The sequence below is a fragment of the Leptodactylus fuscus genome, chromosome 11 (assembly GCF_031893055.1).
Source record: "Leptodactylus fuscus isolate aLepFus1 chromosome 11, aLepFus1.hap2, whole genome shotgun sequence".
Lineage (NCBI taxonomy): Eukaryota > Metazoa > Chordata > Amphibia > Anura > Leptodactylidae > Leptodactylus > Leptodactylus fuscus.
The window spans coordinates 18,107,422-18,135,213 of NC_134275.1; the positions used below are offsets into that span (position 1 = coordinate 18,107,422).

The window sequence follows — 27,792 nt, forward strand, 5'->3', positions numbered from 1 at the left end:
TACGGCGTTTACCGAACAGGAAAAATATTTTTATAGATTTGTAGAGCGAGCGATTTCGGACGCGGGGATACCTAACATGTATATGTTTCACAGTTTTTAACTACTTTTATATTTGTTCTAGGGAAAGGGGGGTGATTTGAACTTTTAATACTTTTTATATTTTTTTATATTTTTTTTTACTTTTTTTTTTTTATTTTTTTTTGCATTTATTAGACCCCCTAGGGGTGTTGAACCCCAGGGGGTCTGATCACTAATGCAATGCATTACAATGCTAATGCATTGCAATGCATTGTAAAAAATCATCATCTCTTTTGCAGGCTGTATACACCAGCCTGCAAAAGAGAGAATTTGCAGACCGGCTGGGAGCCTTTAACAAGGCTCCCGGCTGTCATGGCAACGGGGTCGGCCCTGGAGCATGCTCCAGGAGCCGGCGATCCCTGCCAAAATGGCGGCGCCCATGCGCCGCCGGGAAAATGGCGCCTCCGGTGCCTTTGACAGCAGCGCCGGAGGGGTTAATGCCTCCAATCGGTCCGGGGACCGATCGGAGGCATTAGAGCCGGTTGTCTACTGCTTAAAGGAGTAGACACCCGGCGGCTATGGCGGCCGCCCGTCTCCCGAGCGGTCGCCATAGTTACAGACCCGACACGCGCCGTACTATTACGGCGCATGTCGGTAAGGGGTTAAATGTAGATTGTGAGTCCCATATAGGGATCACAATGTACATTTTTTCCCCTATCAGTATGTGTTTGTAGAATGGGAGGAAATCTACACAAACACAGGGAGAACATACAAACTCCTTGCAGATATTGTTCCTGGCGGGATCTGAACCCAGGACTCCAGAGTTGCCCCAAAAGAAAGGTATCTTGTGGCATTATATGCTTAATGTAAAAAGTGTATATAAAACGGGTGAGGCAGGATATACTGGCTATAGTAGGGTTGAGTCGATTTTGAGATTTCAGGATCGATTTTAAAATCTGATTTCTGATCATTTTCCAGCCAATCCCGATCGTGAAATTTGCTCGATCACCGATCGGGATCTGATCTTTCTTGATCGCTCAACCCTATTAATGATCTATACATGAATAGGATTGAGCTGATGTTGACATAACCTCTGACCTCGATCCCGCCGGAAAAGATCGGGATTGGAATTCCGATCACGATCGTGAAATTTACTTGATAGTCGATCGGAATCTGATCTTTTCCGATCCCGATCGCTCAACCCTAGGCTAGAGGCTTTAAAAAGCTGCTACTGTCAGCAAGAAGGTGGAATCGATACTCATAGGCAGAAATTACGATGAATCTATTGTAATGTGACAGTATAAATTAAATAAAACTTTATACACCTATATATTATACAATGTTTAAGTAATATCATACCATCCATGGGGACAAATGACTGAGGAGTATTTATACTCAATACCTTCCAACATCTAGGTGAACAGCTGAAAGGATTTATTCGGGATAAACCAATCTTCCTAATCTAGACTACTGACCCACCCCCACCCACCTACCTACCTTCTAAATGACTTACTGTACCAAAATGCTATATCTACCTAGATCACGGGGCCGTCATTTGACTGCCCCAGGCCCATTTGATGATTTTCCAGTGACGTTCCATTTTCCCTAGAGCTAGCTAGGGAAACAGGGAAGGGGTGTGAGTGAGAATGGGAGGGGGAAGGGAGTGAATGAGGGAGCGGAAGGGAATCAGCTCTGAGATAAGTTCAAGGCATCATGGTAGTTGTAGGGGAAAGGAAGAGGAAGCTACCATGTAAACAAATGTAGAAGATGTCAGGAACTCCCAGAGAAACCCAGAAATCACTCAAAACACTGCTAAAGGTATTTGGTTGCACTTATTAACCTATTAATGGTACTAACCAAGGATTAAGCAAGGAATTCTAACCAGATGTAACATCTCGGCCTGTTCAGGTCACTGCGCTACCCACTGCTCGCCTGCGGTGGTGCAGGAGGCATGTGTGGTTTAGTTCCTTGCTTAACCCTTTCCCGCCGATGGCATTTTTTGATTTTCGTTTTTTGTTTTTGACTCCCCTCGTTCTAAACCCCATAACTTTTTTATTTCTCCGCTCCCAGAGCCATATGAGGTCTTAATTTTTGCGGGACAAATTTTTCTTCATGATGCTACCATTAATTATTCTATATAATGTACTGGGAAGCAGGAAAAAAATTCAGAATGGGGTGGATTTGAAGAAAAAATGCATTTCTGCGACTTTCTTACGGGCTTTGGTTTTACGGTGTTCACTGTGCAACCAAAATGACATGTCCCCTGTATTCTGTGTTTCGGTACGGTTCCAGGGTTACCAAATTTATATGGTTTTATTTACATTTTGACCCCTTAAAAAAAAATCCAAAACTGTGTTAGAAAAATTTTTTTCTAAAAGTTGCCATATTCCGACAGCCGTAACTTTTTTATACGTCCGTGTATGGGGATATATAGGGCGTTGTTTTTTGCGGGGCCGGGTGTACTTTTTAGTTCTACAATTTTCGGGAAATGTTATTGCTTTGATAATTTTTTATTCAAATTTTTATCAGAATCAAAACAGTGAAAAAACGGCGGTTTGGCACTTTTGACTATTTTTCCCGCTACGGCGTTTACCAAACAGGAAAAATATTTTTATAGATTTGTAGAGCGGGCGATTTCAGACGCGGGGATACCTAACATGTATGTGTTTCACAGTTTTTAACTACTTTTATATCTGTTCTAGGGAAAGGGGGGTGAATTGAATTTTTAATATTTTTATTTATTTTTATATTTTTTTTTTACTTTTTTTTTTAATTTTTTTTTTTGCATTTATTAGACCCCCTAGGGGTGTTGAACCCCAGGGGGTCTGATCACTAATGCAATGCATTACAATGCTAATGCATTGCAATGCATTGCAAAAAATCATCCTTTCTTTTGCAGGCTGCATAGACCAGCCTGCAAAAGAGAGAATTTGCAGACAAGCCTGGGAGCCTTGTAAAGGCTCCTGGCTGTCATGCCAACGTGACGTTGGCCCTGCAGCATGCTCCAGGAGCCGGCAATCACCAGCAAAATGGTGGTGCCCATGCGCCGCCAGGAAAATGGCGCCTCCGGCGCCTTTGACCGTGGCCGCCGGAGGGGTTAATGCCTCCAATCGGTCCGGGGACCGATCAGAGGCATTAAAGCCAGTTGTCTACTGCTTAAAGCAGTAGACATCCAGCTGCTATGACGGCCGACAAAAGTTTTTGGTTGCACTGTGTGAACATGGCTCAAATTCTTCAAATGAATTTGCACCACACCCGTCTTCTGCCCTTGTCTGCCTCTGTCCATGAAGTAGTTAATTTGGTCTTGCCCTGTGATTGACAGCCTGCCTTCCTGTCTGGTCCAGGGCGGGTTCATCCTCCCCTATTTAGTCTTGGCTCACATTCACAATGGAGCCTGTTATTGCCTCGTGCTTGCTGGCTTTCTCTTGCTGTTATTTTACTTGTATTCTTATCCTGACCTTGGCTTTTCCTATTGACTATTCCTTTGGACTTCGATTTGGCACTGCATTGCTCGACTGTTACCGAACCCTGGCTAGCTGACCTCCCTTTGTTGTTGTTCGTCTTGTCTGCGGTTTGTGTGCCACATATATAGGAAGGGATCGTCTCCAAGTTGCCACCTATGACATAGGATAGGGCCTGGCAAGAGGAAGGGACAGTGGGGGGCTTCAGCTTAGGGCTCACTGTCTCTTGTGCCCCTTCCTCCAGGGTTCTCCAGCAGCTACTGGGGAATTGTCATCTAGCAATTCCCTAACACCAGAAAAGTGCATGTGGGTTCTTAGATGCCAGAGAGGGGACCTGAATCTAGCAGACGTTTATGGCACCTCCTGTAGATCTGCCATAAATGTCCCAGATAAGAATACCCCAAATGCCAAATGTCTACTATAAAGGTACTGTAAAGTCTGTCAGGTTGTGTAACATCGCATAAGGCCATGCTGTGCATAGATAATATGTTTATTACATGATACAGCTTTAAGAAACCATGAAGACCTCAGGATCAGGATCAAATACAAGAAGAATGTTCCAAGAGTCTAAATGCAAATTGAAGGCAGTAGAGAGGGGAGGGAATAATCCTTAATATCTTATGTAGTTCTCAATAGCTGATTTCAATCCCATCTTCTCTTTCTGCAGGCTTCGGGATATCATTATACATGCTTATATTCATTGCGCTGTGTGTTCTCTGCATCACGATTGTAGTTATTGTTCTCATCATCAACAAGAAGAAAAAGAAAGGTAAATTGTCAACTCAAACTGTATTACTAAATATTATAGTCAATTAGTCCAATAGTTTGTTGCTCGGCCTCCTGGCTGCCATGGCAGACCTTGGAGCCTGCAATCTTATTGGGTGGCAAGGGTGGGCAATCTTTGTCCCCAAGACCCCGTCTATGCTGTGATTGCTATTGATCACAGCATCTAGGGAGTTAATCCACCAGAGTTGGCTCTGGCAGCCTGTTACACAGCTGAATGATGGAAGTAATGCCGCAGACACTGCTCCTGTGCACTATCGCACTATTACGACGTTATCTTAATAAATAACTTTTACTGTATCTATTAGACAAAAATGTTAAAGTATATGAGAATAAAATATTGCACCAGTTATATTATTGCATTTGTTTATTTATCAAAGATCGGTTTCCTTTTCTTTAGGTTCCTTCTATGAACCATACACGTAAGTCCATATTCACACCTCATAATTTGAAACATTTCCATAATTAGTATAGTAAAACAGCAGTAACATGTAACCTATCCGCTTCCTGAGGATAATGATGAAATGGCACCATCTGCACCAAAAAATGGGTAAGGGGGTAGAGGACAGATACAGTAGCAAAGTGCAATCTGTTATGTCAGTCCAGGTAGCTGCAACGGGGCTAAGGGATAGCAGTAGGGAATCTCGCCCTGCACTACTCCCACTAGCTATCCCGGTCCCTGCCTCACGGGTGTAGGTCGGCTGTACTCAGGCTAAGCCTGACCCCGACAGCTCCTCTCTCACTGATACCGTAGGCCTAGAGGGAAGTGGGAGAAGGAATGCCCTATAAGACCTCTAGGGACTGGAGACTAAAGGGGGTCACCCCTAACGAACAAGTGAAGCTGCTACTGACAGGGACTGACAAGGGTGTGCGCTGACTAACAACACAAGCAGCACACAGGAAAAATGTGGGAAAGGATTCCCCCAAACCAATATGGGAAGGAACCTTACACTAGGAAACAAACACAGGGAAACTGAGTAGAAATCAAAGGATAAGGCAATTCACTCACACAGTCAATTATACACAGAGGGAGGATTGGTGAACACAGAAGGGAAAACACACAAACCAACTCGTTCACCCAAACCTCCCAAAAAACCAACCACGGAACTTCCTCTATCCCAGAACACCACCTACTCCTCCTGCTAAGGCCTAGCTCTGTAAAAGCGGCACTCAGCACAGAACCATGGGAGGCATGGGTTTAAATACAGAGTAGAGACCACTCCTCCCAGGTGCAAATGGGAGGACAGACTAATCAACCAGGAAAGAAAGCAATGAACCTAAATACTCCTAACAGGATCCTCCCCTCAAGGAGAAGACTCCGGATTCTCTAGGAGCATCCTTCTTCGGGAACTCCTTGTGGAATTTCTCCACGAGTCTGGGGGCTGACATATCCGACTCCAGAACCCAAGAATTATCCCTTCCATGCCACCAGATACCGTAGCTTCCCCCGAACATATTTGCTATCCAGAACTCGGGATATCTCATACTCCCCGGACTCAGAAACTGGTGGAACCTTAACAGGAGACGTTCCCTTCTTGGCCTTCTTTAACAAGGAGACATGGAAGACCCAGTTTATCTTCCACCTTTTAGGTAGTTGCAGCTGCGCCGCCACTTCATTTACCATCTTGATGATCTTAAAAGGACCCACAAACCTGGGACCCAGCTTCTTGCAAGGAACCTTCAACTTGATATTCTTGGTGGACAACCAAACCATCTCACCAGGGAAGAACTGCAACTCTCCTCTCTTCCGATCCGCCTGGACCTTAGCCTGGTGCGACGCCCGCACCAGATTCTCTCGGATACGGGACCATACCCCTTGCAGCTTTTTAGAAAATAGCTCCTCCTCCGGAACTGGGGAAGAAATGGAAGAAAATACTCCGAAAACAGTATGTCTACCACCGGAGCAAAAAAAAGGTGTGGTACCTGTGGCATTGGAATCATGGTTGTTCAGGGAAAATTCTGCCAGGGGGAGAAAGGCAGCCCAATTATTCTGGTTCTCTCGAACAAAACACCTCAAAAACTGTTCCACATCCTGATTCTTCCTCTCTGTTTGTCCGTTAGACTCTGGGTGAAACCCGGAGGAAAACGACAGTGTAACTCCCAACCTGCTGCAAAAAGCCCGCCAGAATTTAGCCACAAATTGCGGTCCCCTGTCCGAAACGATATCCTCAGGAAGACCATGCAACCTTACAATTTCTTTAATAAACGCCTCAGATAGTGTCTTGGCACATGGCAGCCTGGAAAACGGGATCAAATGGCACATTTTCGTGAAGCGGTCAACGACTACCCAAATGACCGTGAAACCCTTAGACACCGGAAGGCCCGTGATGAAATCCATAGACAGATGAGTCCAAGGTGCCTTAGGAGGTTCCAATGGATGTAGAAGACCGTGGGGACGGGTATGCGACGCCTTGGCTCTTGCACAGACCGAACAATTTTGAACAAACTGCAAGACATCCTTACTCCACCCTGGCCACCAAAAATTCCTAGACACCAATCTCATGGTCTCTGAAACCCCCGGGTGACCAGCAAGAACCGACTCCTGACACTCCCTCAGGAGACTTTGTCGGAGAGTAGTTGGGACAAAAAGCTTGTTTCTAGGTATCTTGGAAGGTGCAGCGTGTTGCGCTTCGATCAAGGCCTTCTCCAATTTCGCGCCCAATACTGCTACCACCACTCCATCCCCAAGAATAGTGGCAGGCGCCTCTCGTTCCTCCTCAGTCGACATATACCGGGATAAAGCATCAGCCTTGACATTCTTTGAACCCGGCACATAAGTCACGGTAAAATGGAACCGCGCAAAAAATAGAGCCCATCTGGCCTGCCGTGCATTTAATCTCTTCGCCGACCCAAGATAAACCAAATTCTTGTGGTCAGTAAATACCTGGACTGGCCTTCTGGCCCCCTCCAGGAAATGACGCCAATGTTCGAATGCTAGTTTTATTGCCAGTAGTTCCCTATCTCCGATGTCATAATTCCGTTCAGAGGCAGAGAATTTCTTAGAAAAGAAGGCACAGGGATGCGTACCCTCCTCGAACTCCTGAGAAAGTACTGCTCCCACCCCCACCGAGGAGGCATCCACCTCCACTCGGAAGGCCAACCTCTCATCCGGCTGTCTCAAAATGGGAGCGGACGAGAATCGCTTCTTCAGTTCTTCAAACGCCGCTAGCGCCTCTGGCGACCACTTAGCACAGTCAGCCCCCTTCTTAGTCAAGTCCGAGATAGGTTTCACAACCTCAGAAAATCCCTTGATAAACTGGCGATAATAGTTGGAGAACCCCAAGAACCGTTGGACCGCCTTTAGGTTCTCGGGTCGCGGCCACTCCAAGACTGCCCTGACCTTCTCAGGGTCCATCTCGAACCCCTTGTCCGATAGGATATAGCCAAGGAAACATAACTTATTGACCGCGAACACACATTTCTCCAGCTTAGCACTTAATTGGTTAACCCTCAGGAGATCTAAAACCTCTCTCACTCTCTCCCAATGAGTCTCCAAATCCGGGGTGTAAATGAGTATATCGTCCAGATAGACCACAACCCCCCTCCCTATGACGGCACTTAGTACATCATTAATAAAATTCTGAAAAAACGCAGGCGCATTGGTTAGACCGAAAGGCATCACAAGATTCTCAAAGTGTCCTAGGGGTGTGTTAAACGCTGTTTTCCACTCATCCCCCTTCTTGATTCTCAGCAAGTTATACGCCCCACGTAAATCTATTTTACTAAACCAGCGGGCTCCCGTAATCTGGCTGAATAGATCCGAGATCAACGGAATGGGATAGGGATTCCGCACCGTGATTTTGTTAATCTCCCTAAAATCCAAACAAGGGCGCAACCCTCCATCTTTCTTCTTTACAAAGAAAAACCCCACTGCTACTGGGGACTTAGATGGGCGAATATGCCCCACCTCTAGACTCCCCTCAATATACTCTTTGAGCGCCTCCCTCTCCGGAATAGTGAGATTGTACAATCGTGTCTTGGGTAGCACTGCATTTGGTATAAATTTAATCGAGCAATCATAGGTGCGATGTGGTGGTAATGTCTTGGCTGCCCTTTCCTCAAAGACCTCCCTGAACTCACATATTTCTTGAGGCAAATTGTCTATAGACAAAGACATAACGGATATGGGCAGACATCGACCATTACACCCCTGCCCCCAAGAAACTACTGACTCGGTCTCCCAGTTGATAATAGGGTTATGCTGCTTCAGCCAGGGCCACCCCAACACTACTTGTGCTGGTAACTTAGACAATAAGAACAAGTCAATCTCTTCCCGGTGGCCACCCACAACAAACTCCAGACCCTCCACCTGTTTGGAGATGACAGCTTGCTGTAGAGGGGTCTTATCAATAGCCCACACCGGTATCTGAGACTTCAAGACCAAAGGACTCACCCTTAATTGCTCACAAAACTCTGAGTCAATAAGGTTGACTGCCGAACCACAATCAACCAAAATCCGGCACTTCTGCCCATTTACCCATCCTTCAAGGGTCAACCCGGCAGTCTGAGTACAGGAAATATGCACACCTCCCTCCTTAGTAGGTTTTCTCCCTTTACCCTCAATAGACCTGGGGTTATTACTCTCCTTGGCGAACCATTCTCTGGAGGGGCATACCCTTGCTACATGTCCCATCCCTCCACACACAAAACAGCGTACTGTGCGGGACCCTTCACTCTTGGGTCTTGCACTTCGCACAGTGGCCCCAATCTGCATGGGTTGGTCCCCCGGGTCCTCTCTAAAAACAGAGAATTGAGGAGGGCTAAGCCCCCCAGGACTCTTGTCTCCACGCTCCCGGAGGCGCCGTCCAACTCTAATTGCCAGCTGCATGGCCTCATCTAGATCTCCCGGAACAGGGTGAGAAACTAGATGGTCTTTAACCTGTTCTGAGAGCCCTGTCTCAAACTGACTAAGTAGAGCGGGGTCATTCCAGTGTACTTCTGCTGCCCACCTACGAAACTCTGTGCAATATTTCTCTATAGCGTGATCCCCTTGCACCACACGTCGTAGGTTATACTCAGCCGTGCGTACCCTGTCTGGGTCGTCATACAGTAACCCCATTGTGGAGAAAAACGCCTCTACAGTTAGTAAGCAAGCTGAGTCGGCTGGTAACGAATGTGCCCAGATGAGGGGATCATCTCTCAATAAAGTAATAATAATCCCAACTCTCTGTACCTCAGAACCGGAGGAAAACGGCCGTAGCCGGAAATACAAAAGACAGTCCTTTTGAAATCGGAAAAAATCTGACCTCTTACCTCGGAAGGGTTCAGGTAAGCTGACTTTTGGCTCCAGAGGCCGACCCACAGGGGCGCTACTCACCTGCCTCTGTATGCCCTCCACCTGAGAGGCTGTGTGTTGAGCCAACTGCTGTAACTGAGATACGCCAGAAGCTTGGATGGCATCCATTCGTAGCTTGATCCCCTCCATCTCAGTGGAGATCTGCTGCACCGCCTGGTACAGCTGTTTCAGGTCCGTCATAATGCAAACGAACCTTTTTTTTTTTTTTTTTTTTTACCGGCTGAGTGTACTGTTATGTCAGTCCAGGTAGCTGCAACGGGGCTAAGGGATTGCAGTAGGGAATCTCGCCCTGCACTACTCCCACTAGCTATCCCGGTCCCTGCCTCACGGGTGTAGGTCGGCTGTACTCAGGCTAAGCCTGACCCCGACAGCTCCTCTCTCACTGATACCGTAGGCCTAGAGGGAAGTGGGAGAAGGAATGCCCTATAAGACCTCTAGGGACTGGAGACTAAAGGGGGTCACCCCTAACGAACAAGTGAAGCTGCTACTGACAGGGACTGACAAGGGTGTGTGCTGACTAACAACACAAGCAGCACACAGGAAACATGTAGGAAAGGAATTCCCCAAACCAATATGGGAAGGAACCGTACACTAGGAAACAAACACAGGGAAACTGAGTAGAAATCAAAGGATAAGGCAATTCACTCACACAGTCAATTATACACAGAGGGAGGATTGGTGAACACAGAAGGGAAAACACACAAACCAACTCGTTCACCCAAACCTCCCAAAAAACCAACCACGGAACTTCCTCTATCCCAGAACACCACCTACTCCTCCTGCTAAGGCCTAGCTCTGTAAAAGCGACACTCAGCACAGAACCATGGGAGGCATGGGTTTATATACAGAGTAGAGACCACTCCTCCCAGGTGCAAATGGGAGGACAGACTAATCAACCAGGAAAGAAAGCAATGAACCTAAATACTCCTAACACAATCAGTACAATGGCCATGAGCTCTGTAAATCCGGAGCAATGCTAACTGAACTCTTTATAGCAATATGGTAAATGGAACTTTCCATCATCTTACTGCAGACCATACTAGGAATGTATTTCTGATTGGTCACAGCAAGAAGAAGAACAAACATGTAATAGGCAAACCCATTGTTGGACCGGCCCACCGGGGATCCTCATGTGGGCTCAAGCAGGGCCAGGGCCCAGCCACATAACTTGTGTAAAAATAACAAACATTTATACTCACCTCTCCTGGGCGTCCGGCAGGCCAGAATCATCATGAGGCCAGTGGCTGACATCACACGTTACAGATGCCACCGCAGGGGCAGGTAAGTGGGGCACACTGATGTCTAACGTTAATAGGCCCCACATGACCACTGAGGCCCAATCACAGGCCTCAGCAGTGATGTCCGAGACGCATGATGTCAGCCACAGACTGGAATTTGAGTATTGAAAGGAAATAATATTATGGCACCTTATTGTTATGTCGTTTATCCTTAGGATGAGCCAGCTGTCGGCTTTAGAAGGTTGTGGAAATGGAGTCCAATCATCTGCAGATGAAGCAAGAGCTACTAACACCTATGAACCTTGTAATCCACCAGTGTCGGTGTATGAAGGAATAGTTCTCCCTTTTTCCAGTGAATATGATTCACTTATACTTGAAAAAGAAGCAGAAAATAATTGTTCCTAAAACTCTTTAAGGCAGCAAAATTCTTTAAGAACAATATGGAAACCCAACCTAAGGGCTTATACAAAAAAATAATCACATTGGAGATCTGTATGGTATGGATACTAAATGGTCAACCCTTAATATCCTATGGGCTTCTGATCTACCTGTGGAGGGAATTTCTTAAATTGGAGATGTCAGTTTTGTGGCACATTATTGGTTTGCACTACAAAATGGCCATATTTCCAATATGCTAGCCGCTTTTGTGAGCAATGTTTAAAGTGGGCAGGGGTTCATTAGCCAAAAAACTGTCCCTGACTGGTGTAGATATAATTTCTGGGGCATGTAGGGGCATAACTATCAAAGATTAGGTCTCATAGCTCCTCCCCCCCCTCCCTCCGAAATAGCAGCATCGCTCCTGCCGCTGCTGGCTTCATGCAGGGCAGGAGCGTAGCGATGTCGCAGGCCCCGGCATCCACCTCTCTATTACAGCAGATGCCGGGTCTGTATTGGCGGCCCCTTCCCCCCAAAGTGTAAACTACCCCCCTACACAGGCATAGCTACACACACAGGCTCGCTCCCGTGCACTTAGCCCCTCCTCCCTCCCCCCTGAGAGCAGCAGACACATCACTTGACTTTTGAGCAAATAAGTCAGGGCTGTGCCAACAATGAATTGAATAAAGTAAGATAGTGGACAAACAAATCAGTTTTGCTGAAGCAGTGTATTTAGGAAAAGTCTTACATCCACATTAACAAGCAGTATAGATAGGATCCTTGTGATGGGACAACCCCTTTAATACACATTTTATGTGGTTAGGCCATCTGTAAGTTGTTGTGAATGTGAAACGACGTGTCTTCTGATTCCCTTCAAAACTTTGCATGTAGACAAAAACAAGATGGCGGCCCTCCAGTGATTCCAACCTGTCCACTCTAGTATTTCTGCACTTGGTAGCATCAATAGTGAGCGAGCTAGTATAACATCCCTGCAAGGTACATACAGGAGCAGAAGAGATCTTCTTGTAAGTCTGCACCACAGGGACATTTGTTATTTTTAACATATATAATACTTCTATGTATTCTATCTATGAATATATAGTATGTATAACAGGCATGTTCATATGTACCGTCTCTAAAGACACATTATTCACCTTATTACCTTAGTGACCACATTGACCTGATATTCCTAATGTGCGCATGTTAATAGGAGTTCATAGGGAGGCAATAGAAGGATTGTACTTAGAGATGAGCGAACAGTAAAATATTCGATATTCATTTCGAATAGCCGCTCAATATTCAACTATTCGAACGAATATCGAACCCCATTATAGTCTATGGGGAAAAATGCTTCATTTCAGGGGATCCCACCATTCGACTCAGGAGAGTCTCCAAGTCCACTATGACACCCCAAGAAATGATGCCAACACCTCTAGAATGCAACTGGGACAGCAGGGGAAGCATGTCTGGGGGCATCAAGTACCTTTATTATGTTGGGATCTCTGTCAGCTTGCGATATGCGCGAGCTGACTTTTTCCCATAGGAATGCATTGACCAGCGTTGATTGGCCAATGTACAGTATTCGGCCAATCAACACTGGTTCTGCCGGAGGAGAAGGAGTCTAAGATCCGTCCACAGCAGTTTCCATTGTGGTCCGATCTCAGATGTAGCAGTGCTGAGTGTGCAGCATGGTTCAACTCACACTCAGCTCTGCTCCATCCCCTCCCACCTTCCCTGCACAGTTATTGGTGCAAAAAACGCGCCAGGGAAGTTGGGAGGGGATACGAATTTTTACTGCATTTGCCTTGTGGTATTCGATTGTAATCGAATACCTCAAACGGCCTAATATTCGATCGAATATCTATTCCATCGAACGGTGTTCGCTCATCTCTAACTGTACTATTACATCTTATACAACATATGTCAGATTAATCTGTCTCTCTTTTTTTGTGTAGAAATAATGTTATTATATGAGGAAGATTTAAAATAAATATTTTATCTGCTGAGTACGTCTTCCTAATATCTGATCATTTCAACAAGTGTATGAAGTTATTGCTTAGAATCTTCCAAGACCATCACAAGTAAATATGAGACTCCATAGAAAAACGTGGAGTGCGGCGCCATTCCATCTTGGTCACAGTTAAAATGTTCAGGAGATGAAAGGGTTCCATTCTTTTATACACCAGTCAATGGACAATGTAATAATAATGATAATGATAATAATAATAATAATAATAACAACAACATTATATAGAGCCAACATATTCTATATCATATAATCATATTATTTTATTCCACACAGATTCTATTTTAACCCTTTCCCGACATTCACCGTAATAGTACGGAGGATATTGTCCCGCTCCTTGCACTTTCTGAATGGGTATTAAATAAAAATGTATATGTTTGATACTAAAATATTGTACAAGTAATTTAGATAATTCAAACACAATCATAATACAAGGAGCGACGAACCTAAACAAGGGCTGTAAACAATACACAGGGATTGATACAATATAACACCATACCAAATTTAAGTTGCAATATGACTAGCAGGACACTTGATGGCACTGAAGTACTGCAGGCGAGGCAAGAAAGAGGATTTCCCACATATTTACAACAGCATTGTGCAAGTATAACACAGAGATTGCAGGTTATATGGTGACTCAAGACAATATATAAAGAGATTGACCAGGTCGGCTCCAGGGTTATATTGGTCCTTTGGTGACAGAATCTCAGTGTGGTGCAGTAAAAACATGGCGGACATGTATTTTTTACTCTTTACGTGCTTCTGCTGGTGCCCCTTATTACCGCAGAGACCCCTGCTGGTGCACGCCCTTGTCAAAGAATCCCATCCACCATGGCTGATGCATCTGCAAGAGGATTTGAGGAGTGACCAGCAGGAGGACACATGGTAGCATATAATAATGCTGCAGGCCTCACCCCTGATCTCACAGCGGCAGGTTCATCACCTCCACACAGGGGCAGCAGGCTATGCTTTTTAGTCTGTGACAAAAGGGGTTAAATGGGGTTAAATTCTGATTCCCACAGATCACCACAACAGGTAATCATGTTGTGATATTGTCGGTATCATCTCATCTAATGACATGACAGCTCTCAAGGCAGAATGTGGGGCCGGATAACCAACGGAGCTACACAGGAGTAGAAAAGAGCGGCCTGGCGAGGGAGGATTCAGCCGCAAAAGTGCAGAAGCCTGGAAGCCTTTGAAGACAGTTTTAGTTGCACAGGTGCCCAAAATGTCAGGCAAGTAGAAGACTGTTTTCAAGGGCCAAGAAGATAATGTGAAGTAGTCAGTGTGGTAAAAGACCGAGGAAAGGTATATATCATAACCAAATAAACATGTTAATAGTTATCAGACAATTAGCCCAGCACTATGGAACCTGCACATTGAGAGTTGTCTCCTTAGTTCCAAGGCAAAGTTGCTGATTGGACCAAAATATCAATAAAAATAACCATGACCCCATGGGATCTCCATGATGAGGTAGTCCCATGATGCAATAAGCTTCTGAATGCCAGCCCCAAACATAACGTCTCCCCGCCCTGTACCCGCCCACACTCTCCTAAGCCACAAGCCCCGCCTTCTTCCTAGCTCTTTAACACAGGGGCAGCGAGGCGAAGAAGAACGAGAACACTGGGCACTGGACCAGCCATCTCTACAGGTAAGCAGCTACTAGAGATGTTAGCTAGTCTTCTATAAGAATGAATGGACGCAGGCCGGCTCGCAGGGGGTTAAGATTCTGTGCCGGCTGCTTCCATTCATTCCTATGGAACCGCAGCGGAGCCTTCACACTGAGTATACACTCCGCTCAGAATGACTGGAGCGTATACTCAGTGTGAAGGCTAACATTGCTAGCTTTTCCGACAATGCTTGGCCAGTAGCAAAGCATTGTGGGAAATAATCACCGATCTCGATCCCACCCAAAAAGATCGTGTTCGGAATTCCGATCGCGATCGTGAAATTTCCTCGATCGCCGATCGGAATCCGATCTTTCCCGAACACGATCGCTCAACCCTAGTCCCAATTGCTCCTACTTTTTTTTTTAAACTGTAATTTTTATTGAAAGGATTTTTGTAAAATACAATACAACACAAGAGTTGAAAACCTAAAAAACATGAAGCAATGCATATAACGTCAAATAGACTGGAAATGTATACACATCACAAAAACCTGAGAGTAGAAATGAGGGGGTGGGGGAGGAAGGGAAGGGGAAGGAGTCAGAGACCATTCAAAATACAGTATGCATCCCAAGATGACCATATAGCCTGGAACGCCTCAACAGTATGATTACGTGTGGCCGTCAAGTTCTCCATTCTACGGACATCCTTAACTCGGGCTACAAAATCAGAGCCTGCTCCTACTCTTATAAACCATAAAGAAGCAAATAAAAACATTTACTTTTGAAATAAATTTGGCCCCCATGCCTTTATTAATGGGTTACCAATCTAGTCAATAATAAATAAAATAATAATAATAATAATAATAATAATAATAATAATAATATTTATAATAAATAAACAAATAAATGAATAAATAAAATCAATAAATAAGAAGCACCAAAACCATTCAGAGCGGCTGGGGGACTAAAAACCCTACTAACAAGGCATCACGACAGTCCATAAGCAATATCCTTTAGGAAATTCATCTGCTCGGACACCCCGTGATCATTTTTTGGTGGACGTCTCTGGATTGACAGAATTTCCAGTTTCCACTTCCCCTCCCTCCAACCTCTCTCCTTCTCTCTTTCCATTTGTTAGGATGACAACAAACTAACCATTATCGGGTTACTGAATTTAAGACTTGAGACATGGTCAGTTTGAGTCTAGGGCTTCCCCACTTGACTTTGCTGTTTTTCACTTTTTTCTTATATTTTTATATTGTAAAATGTGTTTCAAAACTTTATTAAAAACATGGTCTCAAAATATAAGGGCGGTTCAAGGTGCTCACGATTGGACGTTGACTTTAAGCGTAACAAGACAAGGTGTACTTTTGGCTTTTCTATAACAAACACACTGCGTTGCCAGTCAGAAACCAGAGTGTTTTCTGAGTATATACAGTGTGTTCTATCAATACTGTGGTCAAAAACACAAAGGCGGCAGTTTCATGGCCCTCACAGAAGGTTTAGCTGTAAGATGAGGATACATAGGGTTACATTCAGTGGTGTAACAAGTGTCGTGACCCGGGTGCAAATTTTGTCCGTGTGAACGCCGCTTTAAGAAGTCAGCCTATCTACATTTATTATTTATGTATGCGTCTACTCTTTGGCACTCTGGTATTGCTATTATTGCATTTTTTTTTTTTTTTGCTGCAGAGCCCAGATAGTTTACCTGGTGTCTCTTGGGTCCATGTCAATACTATTGTATAAAGTACATATAATGAGCACTAGTGGCATCATGCATAATTAATAATTAACTTACTTTATCGTATCATCATTACAATTTTATAGTGGATTTATTTATCCTCACTCATAACAACACCCACGCTAGAGACCACCGCCCATCTGAGAACAGGAAACCTAGAATATAAAAGTGACCACGCCTCCACCTCACCTCAGTTTGGTTTCTTGTCCTCTGGATGAGAAGCTCCTAGATTCCTGGCAATTCCCAGGCTATCTTCGTCCTGCAAGACCACACCAGTGACTTGGGCAGGTGCTGTTACCTGTCCCAGTTAGGTGCAAGTTGGACCACCACAGCCACTACCTCCTAGTCTGCCTCTCCTGCTTCTCATTTCTCCTGTGGGGCGTCTGCTGGGCTGTGCCATGCCACCCCCCAGGAAATCTGCTTTTCGAACGCTCAGTGGCACTCACTTATGTGAGTCTCGCATGTACGGTTTCAGCAATCCGATTGCAAGGGAACTGCTATAGGAACAATTCCCCAGTAGCTGCTGGTGAACCCTGGGGGAAGGGGCACTACAAAACAGTGAGCCCTAAGCTGAGCCCACCGCTACCCCTACCTGCTTGCCTCACTGCCCTAGGCGGTAGAGGACAATTGGTCGGCAAGCCTTTCCTAGATATATGTGATGACACAGAATGCAGACAAGACATACAACACAGAAGAGGAGTCAGCAAGCCAAGGGTCAAAGCCAGAGAGACAAAGCAGTACAAAATCGTAATCCAAAGAATAGTCACAAGGGAAGCCAAGGGTCAGAGGTCAGTAATACAATAGTAGTAGAAGAGGAGCTTAGCAGGGACAAAGTCTAAGGACAGAGTCACAATAGCCAGCCAGCCTATGTATATAGGAAGTCCAGGATCTGCCTTAGGCTTGATTGGTAGACAGGCTGTCAATTACACAGGCAAGGCTAGAATTAACAGAGTGAAACAAAGTGCAGGAGATGGGTGTGGTGGGAATTCAACCACAGAGGACAATAGAGCAGTGTTCACACAGTGCAATGAAAAGCACCAAGCAAAGAATCAAACTGAACACGCCTCCTGCGCCACAGCGTGCGAGCGGACGGTGGCGCAGAGACCCGAGTAAATCCAATAACATATCAATCACCAATGAAATTCCATAAATGTGTATATATAAGAGGCAAGAAGAAAACACATCTAAGCCACATTTATACAATACAAACGTGACATAGATGTGCTGTGAATCGGTGGTTGTTTCATTCAGGTTTCTCTGCTTATCTTATTATAAGAATATGATCATACAATGTAATGACCTGTTATTTTCATTACTTATATGATATAGATGTCTTCATTTTTATGAGTTACTTGCGCTAATCAAAAGTTACATTTTTACGGCATATGTGAAAAGTTTGAAAAAACTTCCAGTAACCCGAACGTTACGCTATGACTAAGGGACAGGAGTCCTGAAACGCGTAAGCGGGTATACATCTCGTGCAACGGATTATACCAACATTTGGATCTTGTTTGTAATTTTTTAGATGAACTTGGGTGTGGTTCTGTGGTTATAAATTTGTCATGCTAATATGGAGTTACCTGCTATGAGTAGGAGGCAAGCTACCTATAACATATAAGCAACAGCTAACTGGGAACCCTGAGTATATTGATTTTTAAGCATGAAAATTAAGTTAATTTTTACAAAAATCTTTTTTTTTTGTACAATGATGGAATTTTATGATTATTTTTTTGATACCGCACCTTCAAGTCCAAAGTTTTTTCCCAAGCATTGAGATGATTTAGAGTCAACAATAACAGATATTATGGGTGACCTAAGACAATCATTATTTTGTGCCGTGGATTTCTAATATATAGGCGTTTTAGAACCCTGTCATGTACGGCCGTATTAGCCATTGACATGAGTACAGCTGTCAGGGATCAGCTAGGGTGTGAACCTAGAGGGCGCTGTAGAGCAACCCAAAACAGGGTTAAAAAAGACCCTGACCACACCCATACCAGAGAGAAAGGGGCTCCACTCCAGAGGGAGTGCACACAGCAGGAGAATGCTGCTGGTGACCTGCAGGAGCAGCTGCACTGTGGACCAGTTGGAGACAGAGAGGAGGTCTGTCCCAAAAAGACTGGATTCCAGAAAGGACTTTGAGCCAGACTGGTGAGAAGAAACCTCAGAGTATCTTTCCTCAATAGATTAGTCAGGGTTCAAGAAGCGAGGTAGTGCCCTGTGTGTGGGCTAGGTTGTTTGTTATTTTTTTGTTCCTGCATAAGATGAATAAAGCTACTTATGTGGACTAGCAATACCCGCGACATCGTCCGCGACCCCCTCCCTCCTTGCGCGACCCACCTGGCCCCTCCCCTACTGCTGCTGCTCCCGCCCCCCCCCCCCCACACACACACACACACACACACTGCCACGACCCTGGGCCCCCGTTCGGCGACCCCGTTCTCCCCCTCCCCAGAGCAGCAGCTACAGCCATGCAAGGGGTGCCGCAGGTAAACGGCGCTTTGGGGAGGTATGTCGGATGTTCGCCGGTCTCCTCCAAATGCCGGTATATTCGGGAGCCCACATATGCGACGCCATGTTGCTCGTGTCACGCGGTGCCCTGGGTGAGCTGCTGTAGCTCCGCCCCCTGTATTGGCCGCTCCAATGTCAGATTGTCGTGAAGGGTCCGTGGCTGGCCTGAGCCTACACAGCACTGCCCCGTCCATCACATGGTCCAATGGGGTAACAGTGCGCATGGCTGTGATGATGTCATCGCAAGTCCTTCAGCCTCCGCCGGCCGTGCTTTCGGGGCTCGCGGTTGGAAAACCCGCCATCCTAAGGTGATGTTAATGCATCTATCTTTCTTTCCAGGTGCCATTGGAGGTATGTGTCAAATTTCACTGTAATCCATTGGGGCACTTCGGCATGATTCGGGAACAAACATCCAAACACACAAACCCACAAACATCCAAACACACAAACTTTCACATTTGTAATATTAGTAGGATTGCATTACCCGATCTGCTGTTTATTGGGCACCCAGCGCCACCAACACCTCTGTAAATCCAGGAAAACCGCTTACCTTTGATGCTAAATTACCCCCAATTGTCACAACAGGTAATCTACTTAGAGCTGCAATATTAATGAGACTATACTCATGAGCTTTGTCTTGTCTATTCTGTATTAAATATGATAGTGCAGGATGCTGATCCTAATGGGGCGCACATATGGAGGTTTCCAATGCACATCCTAAATTATCAAGTGACTGCCCCCTAATACATGCTTTATTTGTATACATTGTGGATTGTATATGTTGCATTATCAGCTTTCTGCACCTGTTTTATCTTTTTGGGCCTGTTTGCATCCTGCATAGCACCATGGTTTCATCCGGTGCCAGGTAAATGGGGCTCTTTTTCAGTGATAAAAAGTACACAAAAAATTTGAAAAAAAAAAAAAAAAGCAATAAGGAATGACCCCCATAGTGTCTTACAGCAGCCTTAGCGTATTGAGTAATACATGCATTGGAAAAAAAAATAGTGCCAAGTGCCAACATGTTCATGGACGTTAGTTAGATTGTAAGTATGAAGATTAGATTAAGCTAGGTCATATTGTATAGTTAGTTATTAATTCAAGGGATTCTATCATTAGAAAAAAAAACATTTTTAATCTAACAGCACATAGGAATAGACTTTAGGAAGGCTGTTCTTCCCTTACCTTTAGAATTCTTCTCCGCACTGCTGTTCCGTAGGTATCCCGTTTTTTTCTCGGTATGCGAATGAGTCTCCAGACAGCACAGGGGGCGTTCCCTGTGCTGCTTGAAAACTCTCCAGGGCCGCTTACAGGAATCGTACAATAAAATTGCCGAACAGACATGTGCAGTCGGCTCTGCCCGAAGCTCAATGGCAGAGCCAACTGTGCACGCGCCAGATTTGCATCCCCGGAAGAAGACAACACAGAGGATGTGGCGGAGAAATGCGGATGTAGAAAATCGAGGCGGTGCTGGAGAGTTTTCAAGCAGCACAGGGAACGCCCCCTGTGCTGTCTGGAGACTCATTAGCATACCAAGAAAAACCAGGATATCTACGGAACAGCAACGTGGAGAATTCTAAAGGTAGGGGAAGAATAGCCTTTCTTAAGACTTTTCCTATGTGGTATTAGTTACCTGGGCAAAAAATAATTTTTCAAAAAAGGTCTGTTAGAGCTATTAATAGGTTAATGAGTGCACCCATATACCTTTAGCAGTATTTTGAGTGATTTCTGGGTTTGTCTGTGAGCTCCTGGCATCTTCTGCATTTGTTTAAATGCATATCTTCTTGTTCTGTTTTTTCCTACAACTACCATGATGCCTTGGGCTTCACTCAGAGCTGACTCATACCACCTCCCTCCCCCTACCTTTCTCACTCACATCCCTAGCTAGGCCTGTCACTACTAGCCCTTCCTAACTAACTCAACCTCCCCCACCCCATCATACTTACCTCTCTTTTGGTCCTTACCTTCTGGGCATGGGACATCACTTCTTCTTGGTACCTCCTCTTCTTGACATCTGCCGGCTGCCCATGCCTGTTCATTGGAGACGGAGTGTTGGCATGCTCAGTAGAGTGTGCGTCATCCTGTGCATCTTATGCCAGCCACTCACTCTACTGCTCAATTGCGCAGACATGGGCGGCTGGTAGACATGCAGTAGAGGAGGTGCCAAGAAGAAGTAACATCTCGTGTCCAAAAGGCTCAGACCGGAACACAGGTAAGTATGATGGGGTGGGTTGAGATATTGAGGTTATGTTCCATTTCCAGAAGGGAAACCACAAGTTCCTTTTAATGTCGCTGGAAAATCGTGAAATGTGCCTGGGGCAGTCACATGACCGCCCAAGTGATCTAGGTAAATATAGATTTTTGGTACACTAAGTAATTAGGAAGGTGGGGGAGAGGGGTTGGGTGTTTAACTTAGATTAGAAATATTAATTTATCCCGGACAACCCCTCTAAGTAAGTAAACTCCATCTCCCTTGCAATGCATGTTGTATGGGCTCAGCGTATAAGCTGTCAAGGACACACAGACAGACAGGCTTTACAATGGCATATCATGATCATTGGAAGAGGCCGTATACACTGAGTGCCAAGCCTCATAGGAAGAACATGAAGAAAAGTCTTGTGCAATATACCACTGGCAGACTTCCATTCCAGGTACACACCTCCATATTCAGAGGAGACGTGATATTGTGGTGTTGGATTACAGAGGTTATGCTGTACAATATCCTCAGCAAGATCCGGAATGAATTCTGGACGCCTCTGAAAGCGGAGGAATCCATCAACTGAACTGCCGCATAATTTATATAATAAATGCCAAATGTGTATATATATATGTATATGTATATATGTGTATATTCAAAACCATAATTGCAGCCTATGCAGTAAGGGCATGCACTATGAGAATGGTGGAGCGTGGCAAGTACCCTGGCTTTCCCTCTTGAAAATAAAGTGCCACAGAGAATCCCTGCTGTAGAGCCACAATCTGGCCACACACTGACATGAAGAAAATGGCGTCGTGCATGCCGACAGCTGAGAGCCACACATGCCAGCATCGCTGGAGCCCAGCGCGCAGCGTGGACTGGTGAGTCCGCCGGGGCCCCGGGGGTTGGAAGGGGTGGATGGAATTCTGCTGAGCTCCTGCAAACCGCCGTCTACCTGTGCCGCGCGCCATGCATGGCTTCAGCCGCTGCGCTGCACGACCTCCCAAACCTATGCACCCCTGTAACCTCGGCACACAGTGAGCCCGGGGTGGGGTGAGCCTGGGGTCGCAGGTTCGGGTGTCGGGGTTGGTTTTGGGAGGGCAAAAACGGGACACATTGTGGGGGAGGGTATGTAGAAGGGGGAGAAAAGGAGGCCCAGGGTGGTGTGGGAAAGAGGGGGGGTAAGGGGGCCCGAGGTCACAGGTTGGGAAGGGAGGAGAGAGCGAGGGAATGGGGAGTGGGTAGGGAAAAAAGTGGGGATCAGGGGCGAGAGGAGAGGAAGTGGGCCAGCGGGGCGCAAGGTGGGGGGCCATGGGCGCACTGGTGTTGGATGGGCCCGCTGCGTCCACAAAGCAGAGGCGGGGGGGCCGGGCGGCACAGCAGCTGGGGCACGCAAGGGGTGAGGGGGCTGCGGACGAAGTCACGGGTATAGCTAATATAAATATATATATATATATATATATATATATACCCTGTTTCTTCTCAAATAAGCACTACCCCGAAAATAAGTCCGAGCTTGATTTTGCAGGGTTTTTGGAGTAGGTTTGAAATATAAGCCCTACTCGAAAAATAAGCCCTGGTTACAGTCAGCGCCTCCAGCACTAGGGAATGTCACAAGTCCTACACAAGTGCCCCGCTACCGCCTGCCACGGCAGGGCAAAATCCGCTTACCCACTAGTCTTGCATGTCCTTTGTGTCCATGTAAAAAAACCTGTTTCCCTGCAGAGAGGCTGCATACGGACATCGGCGGTTTGCTTTAAAAAGCCATTCAAATGAATGGCTTTTAAAAATGACCACCAGGAAGACGTCCCCTATCCAGTCTCCCCAGGGAATAGGATGGAGACCCGGCGGGCAGACACAGGCGCATGTAGGAACGCCCCCTTATTAGCAAACTAAAGCGGTAAACTGCACCCTATAAGGGAGCTCATTCAGGACCACAATTGAGCAGGGCCTCTTGCAGACGACCGTGGGTGAGATCTGTGTGCTATCATTGTTTTTCACGCTTGGTACACTGATCCATTCATTTCTATGGGTACATGCACATGACCATGTTTTTCACTGATCAGTGTGCGAGCTGTGATTCCGTACCACATTGGATAGAACAGGTCCCTATTCTGTTCACTTTTTGCGGAACGGACTCGCCCATAGAAGCAATGGGGCATAATACTGTGTGCAAGGACCACTATGGGGCATAATAAGGTGTGCAGGGGCCACTATGGGGGATAATACTGTGTACAGGGGCCACTATGGGGCATAATACTATGTGCAGGGGCCACTATGGGGGATAATACTGTGTACTGGGGCCACTATGGGGCATAATACAGTGTGCAGGGGCCACTATGGAACATAATACTGTGTGCAGGGGCCACTATAGGGCATAATAAGGTGTGCAGGGATTACTATGGGGCATAATACGGTGTGTAGAGGCCACTATGGGGGATAATACTGTGTACTGGGGCCACTATGGGGGATAATACTGTGTGTAGGGGCTACTATGGGGACATAATACTGTGTACTGGGACCACTATGGGGCATAATACTGTGTGCAGGGGCCACTATGGGGCATAATACTGTGTGCAGGGGCCACTATGGGGGATAATACTGTGTGCAGGGGCCACTATGGGGCATAATACGGTGTACAGGGGCCACTATGGGGGATAATACTGTGTACTGGGGCCACTATGGGGGATAATACTGTGTGTAGGGGCTACTATGGGGACATAATACTGTGTACTGGGACCACTATGGGGCATAATACTGTGCGCAGGGGTCTCTTTGGGGCATAATACTTTGTGCAGGGGCCACTATGGGACATAATACTGTGTGCAGGGGCCACTATGGGGCATAATACTGTGTGCAGGGGCCACTATGGGACATAATACTGTGCGCAGGGACCACTATGGGACATAATACTTTGTGCAGGGGCCACTATGGGACATAATACTTTGTGCAGGGGCCACTATGGGACATAATACTGTGTGCAGGGGTCTCTTTGGGACATAATACTGTGTGCAGGGGTCACTATGGGACATAATACTGCTTGCAAGAATGTGTGGGGGGTCAGTCGAGGGGACAGTTGTCGGGGGGGGGGCCTCATGCCAAAAGTTCACCATGGGGCCCCGCCATTCCTAGTTACGCTGCCACTGATGACAGATACCATGTGACACCTTTAATGGTCTTGTGCAGTCCATGCATCAAACAATCAGGCCCGTTTTTGAGGCACAAGGGGGGACCTACACAACATTAGGTGGGAGATTGTAATGCTATGGTTGATCAGTGTAGTATTAGAGTAATAACAATGTGGTATATGAGGGTAGAAATAATAATGTGTATGATTGCAGTAATAATAATGGGAGTATATTACTGTAGAAATAATAGGATATAATTGTAATAATAAGATGGAACTACAGTATATGGTCACAGCAATAATCATGGGTAATATCTTCACTTTTATGGCAGTGTTGTCTAGATTTCTATATACAGACAGTGGCTTGAGGGAGAATGTGATCAGTTTATGAAGGCGGGCATTACAGGGGTGGGGAAACTCAACCCAATGAGCACTGAAAGGTGTGTATTAAGGACCGTATATAAAACTCACACCCAGCATTTGGTGTAAATCTCGTGTGCTGGACAGTGCAGGCAGTGCTGGGTAAGTTGTTGTAATTTCGATGCCTCTGGCTTGGAGGACCCACCCTGTATGCCTTAAGACAATGAATTCACCCAAAACAGATTTTTTTGCAGAAATTTCTACAACTAAGTAACAGTTGCATTCATGGGAATAGATTTGTTGGATTTCTGCTACGTGTGATCTTAGCCATACGGTAATGGACTGGTTTTGCAGGAGTGCAGTGTGCTGTTCAGATACCAGCTGTACTTATTGTGCTTGGTATAGATTATTAACCTATTGTTCCTATACTGTACTATAGATATTATTACCTAGAGAGGACCTGCAGCTGCTTTAGACAAAACTGTGCACTGACTATATTGTACTGCAACAGGGCGCGGCTGCCACATGACTGGATCTGTCTGTGCAAGTAGCTGTGTACAGTTTTCCAAATACCAGGAGGAATTCATATATATGTACAGGCACTTCACAGTGTGACAGGCTTCTGCTATGAATTTACAGAAAATACTTTTGGAGTATAATTTAGGCTTTTATTGCTATTTTCTAGTTTTGACTAATAGTCCATGTCATAGTCAAGTAATGTGGATGCGTACTCTTACAGTCTTGTTTCATGTCAGTGAATAGAGTGCAATCTGACATATGTTCCACGTACCTGCAAACTTTCTTGGAAAGACAAGATTCAATGTCAATGTCTTCTCATGAATTCGCAGTTTAGTTTTGAGAAACCTTCTCAAACCACATTTATTAAATCTGTCGGGGGTAGTGCAGTAATAGTTGGTGCCAAGAATGCAGATGAATCTGATCAATGCAAAACAGTATTCTGTTCCAAACGGTTTTGTTTTGGAAATATTTCAATGTTCTATCCTGATGGGATACAATCCTGTGCTTGCCATATGGGTACCCTATAGCAGACCATATGGGTACCCTATAGCAGACCATATGGGACTGATCACCCAGTTTCACTTTTCTTTATTTTGGTTTGGGAAAATCAGATCATGCTCAGATTTGCAGCTGTTATATGGGGACAGAAACGCGTTGTATTATGGCCAAGAGAGCTTGCTATGTATGTTGGTGCATGCTTGAGGACAGCCTCCAGTGCAATGTCGATTGTTTACATAGGGCCTACTTGACTTGCTTTATGCCATAACATTGAACCGATCATCCAACTATTTAATGTCTAATGTCAGCCCATGCTAGGTGGTTGTTTTTTCACATTTTTTTTTAAATCGCAGCATGCCAGCGGAAATGCTGGCGTTTTCTCTATGGGATTAATAAGGGACAAAAATTAGCAGTGAAAAACACTGCAGTAAAAAAACATGATGCATTTTTATTTCAGCAGCGTTTCTTAGCCTTAGACACTTTTTGATATGTAATAGGGTGTGGTTTATAGGGACAGGCACATGATCTAGAACGTGTGCCAACTCAAAGTGAACTAAACAATAGATGGGGGTTTTTTAACTTTTTTTTTTTTTTTTTTTTTTATAGTAACAATGGCTGATAAACTTGATATGGCAGAGGTGAGCAACTTTGATACTAAGAAACTCAAAAAAACGAACACGGCGGAAAAGAATACGCTTCCTTCTAAAGAGAGTGAGTACATCTTGCATGGGTTAAAATACTGTAGTGATTTATTTATCCTACTATAGTCACCTGTACCTTTGTATTTGTCAGTGTGGTAGGCAAATGCAAGCAAGCACTGGCCGACATATTCAGTTCATTCTCAGCTTTTTCCTCTGCTCTTCTGAATTTGTAGATTTTAGGGCTATGTCACACGGGATTCCGCATGTACATGTTCCGTCGCAGCTTTCCGCTCCGGATTAGGCCCAAATGAATGGGCCTAGTTCAGAGGGTGGTGTCGCGAGGCGGAGGCCAGGGCTGAATCAGCCTGAAGTTTCCATTGGAAATGACCAGTTTCCATTGGAAATGACCAGTTCCCATTGGAAATGACCGTCTCCCATTGGAAATGACCAGTTCCCATTGGAAATGATCGTCTCCCATTGGAAATGACCAGTTCCCATTGGAAATGACCAGTTCCCATTGGAAATGACTGTCTCCCATTGATATCAATGGTTTTGTAGCAGGATTTTGACGCGGATTCCGCGTCAAAATCCTGACCATTTTGCCCCTTGTGAACTAGCCCTTACACGCGTCAGCTTCTAACCCAGTGCTAACAGTGAATACTGGTGGTGCATATCATTGCATAGATAAAAAATGGACAACACATGTCAAGCTGTCAATTTTACTGCATATTTGTAAAAGGTACCATATAAAAGAGATCTCCATTGTATCCTATTAGTATTTTAGAAAACTGCTCATATAATAACTTATGTATTTACAGCTATTGAACAGGAAAAAGAAGCAAATAAGAAGACCTAAACCTACGTGACTCCTGACCGCTTACGATCGCTTCTCTTCTAACATGGCCGATTGTAGAAAGAGCTGCTGCACAACATGATTTTCTGCTCCGACTATCTGCCAGGAATGATTCCTCTGTAAAGTTTAAAGATACTTTTTTGTGATTAAAATGTTTTATATCCAACTTATTTTATATTTTATTCAGTGGTTTTCTTATACTAATGCAGAGTGTAACAGCTGTTCCAGTAGTAGTGTTGACACATTGATTTCACGAGATTATTTTCATGGATATTCACAAGATCGTCAATCTTTTGTATTATGGAGAATCTTCAGACCCCGGAGTATAGGAAGTGGAGTTCTATGGAAGGGGCATAAACATAATAAATAGAGATGAGTGAGTAGTATTCAATCGAATACCTCGCTGCCATAGGAATGCGTGTAAGCGGCCGAACACCAAGGGGTCGAATATTCACTGAGCTTAACTCCTTGGTGTTCGGCCGCTTACATGCATTCCTATGGCAGCGAGGTATTCGATCGAATACTACTCACTCATCTCTAAT

General features: G+C 45.2%; 2 protein-coding genes across 5 annotated transcripts in view; both read left to right on the forward strand.

Moving 5' to 3' along the window:
• Positions 1-13,080, forward strand: part of VSIG4 (V-set and immunoglobulin domain containing 4) — a 32,331-nt gene extending 19,251 nt beyond the window's left edge. For all 4 annotated transcript variants that reach the window (XM_075259185.1, XM_075259186.1, XM_075259187.1 and 1 more), the window contains 3 exons: positions 4,147-4,248; positions 4,663-4,684; positions 11,012-13,080. In XM_075259185.1, the coding sequence (XP_075115286.1) occupies positions 4,147-4,248; positions 4,663-4,684; positions 11,012-11,201 (314 nt within the window). In that variant the 3' untranslated portion in view covers positions 11,202-13,080. The remainder of the gene's footprint in view (positions 1-4,146; positions 4,249-4,662; positions 4,685-11,011) is intronic.
• Positions 13,081-24,859: 11,779 nt separating this feature from the next.
• On the forward strand, positions 24,860-27,416 carry LOC142185171 (thymosin beta-10-like). The gene is made up of 3 exons (XM_075260446.1): positions 24,860-24,901; positions 26,363-26,467; positions 27,216-27,416. The coding sequence occupies exons 2-3, from the start codon at positions 26,368-26,370 to the stop codon at positions 27,251-27,253; spliced, it is 138 nt and encodes a 45-aa protein (XP_075116547.1). The 5' UTR covers positions 24,860-24,901; positions 26,363-26,367; the 3' UTR covers positions 27,254-27,416.
• Positions 27,417-27,792: the final 376 nt, after the last annotated feature.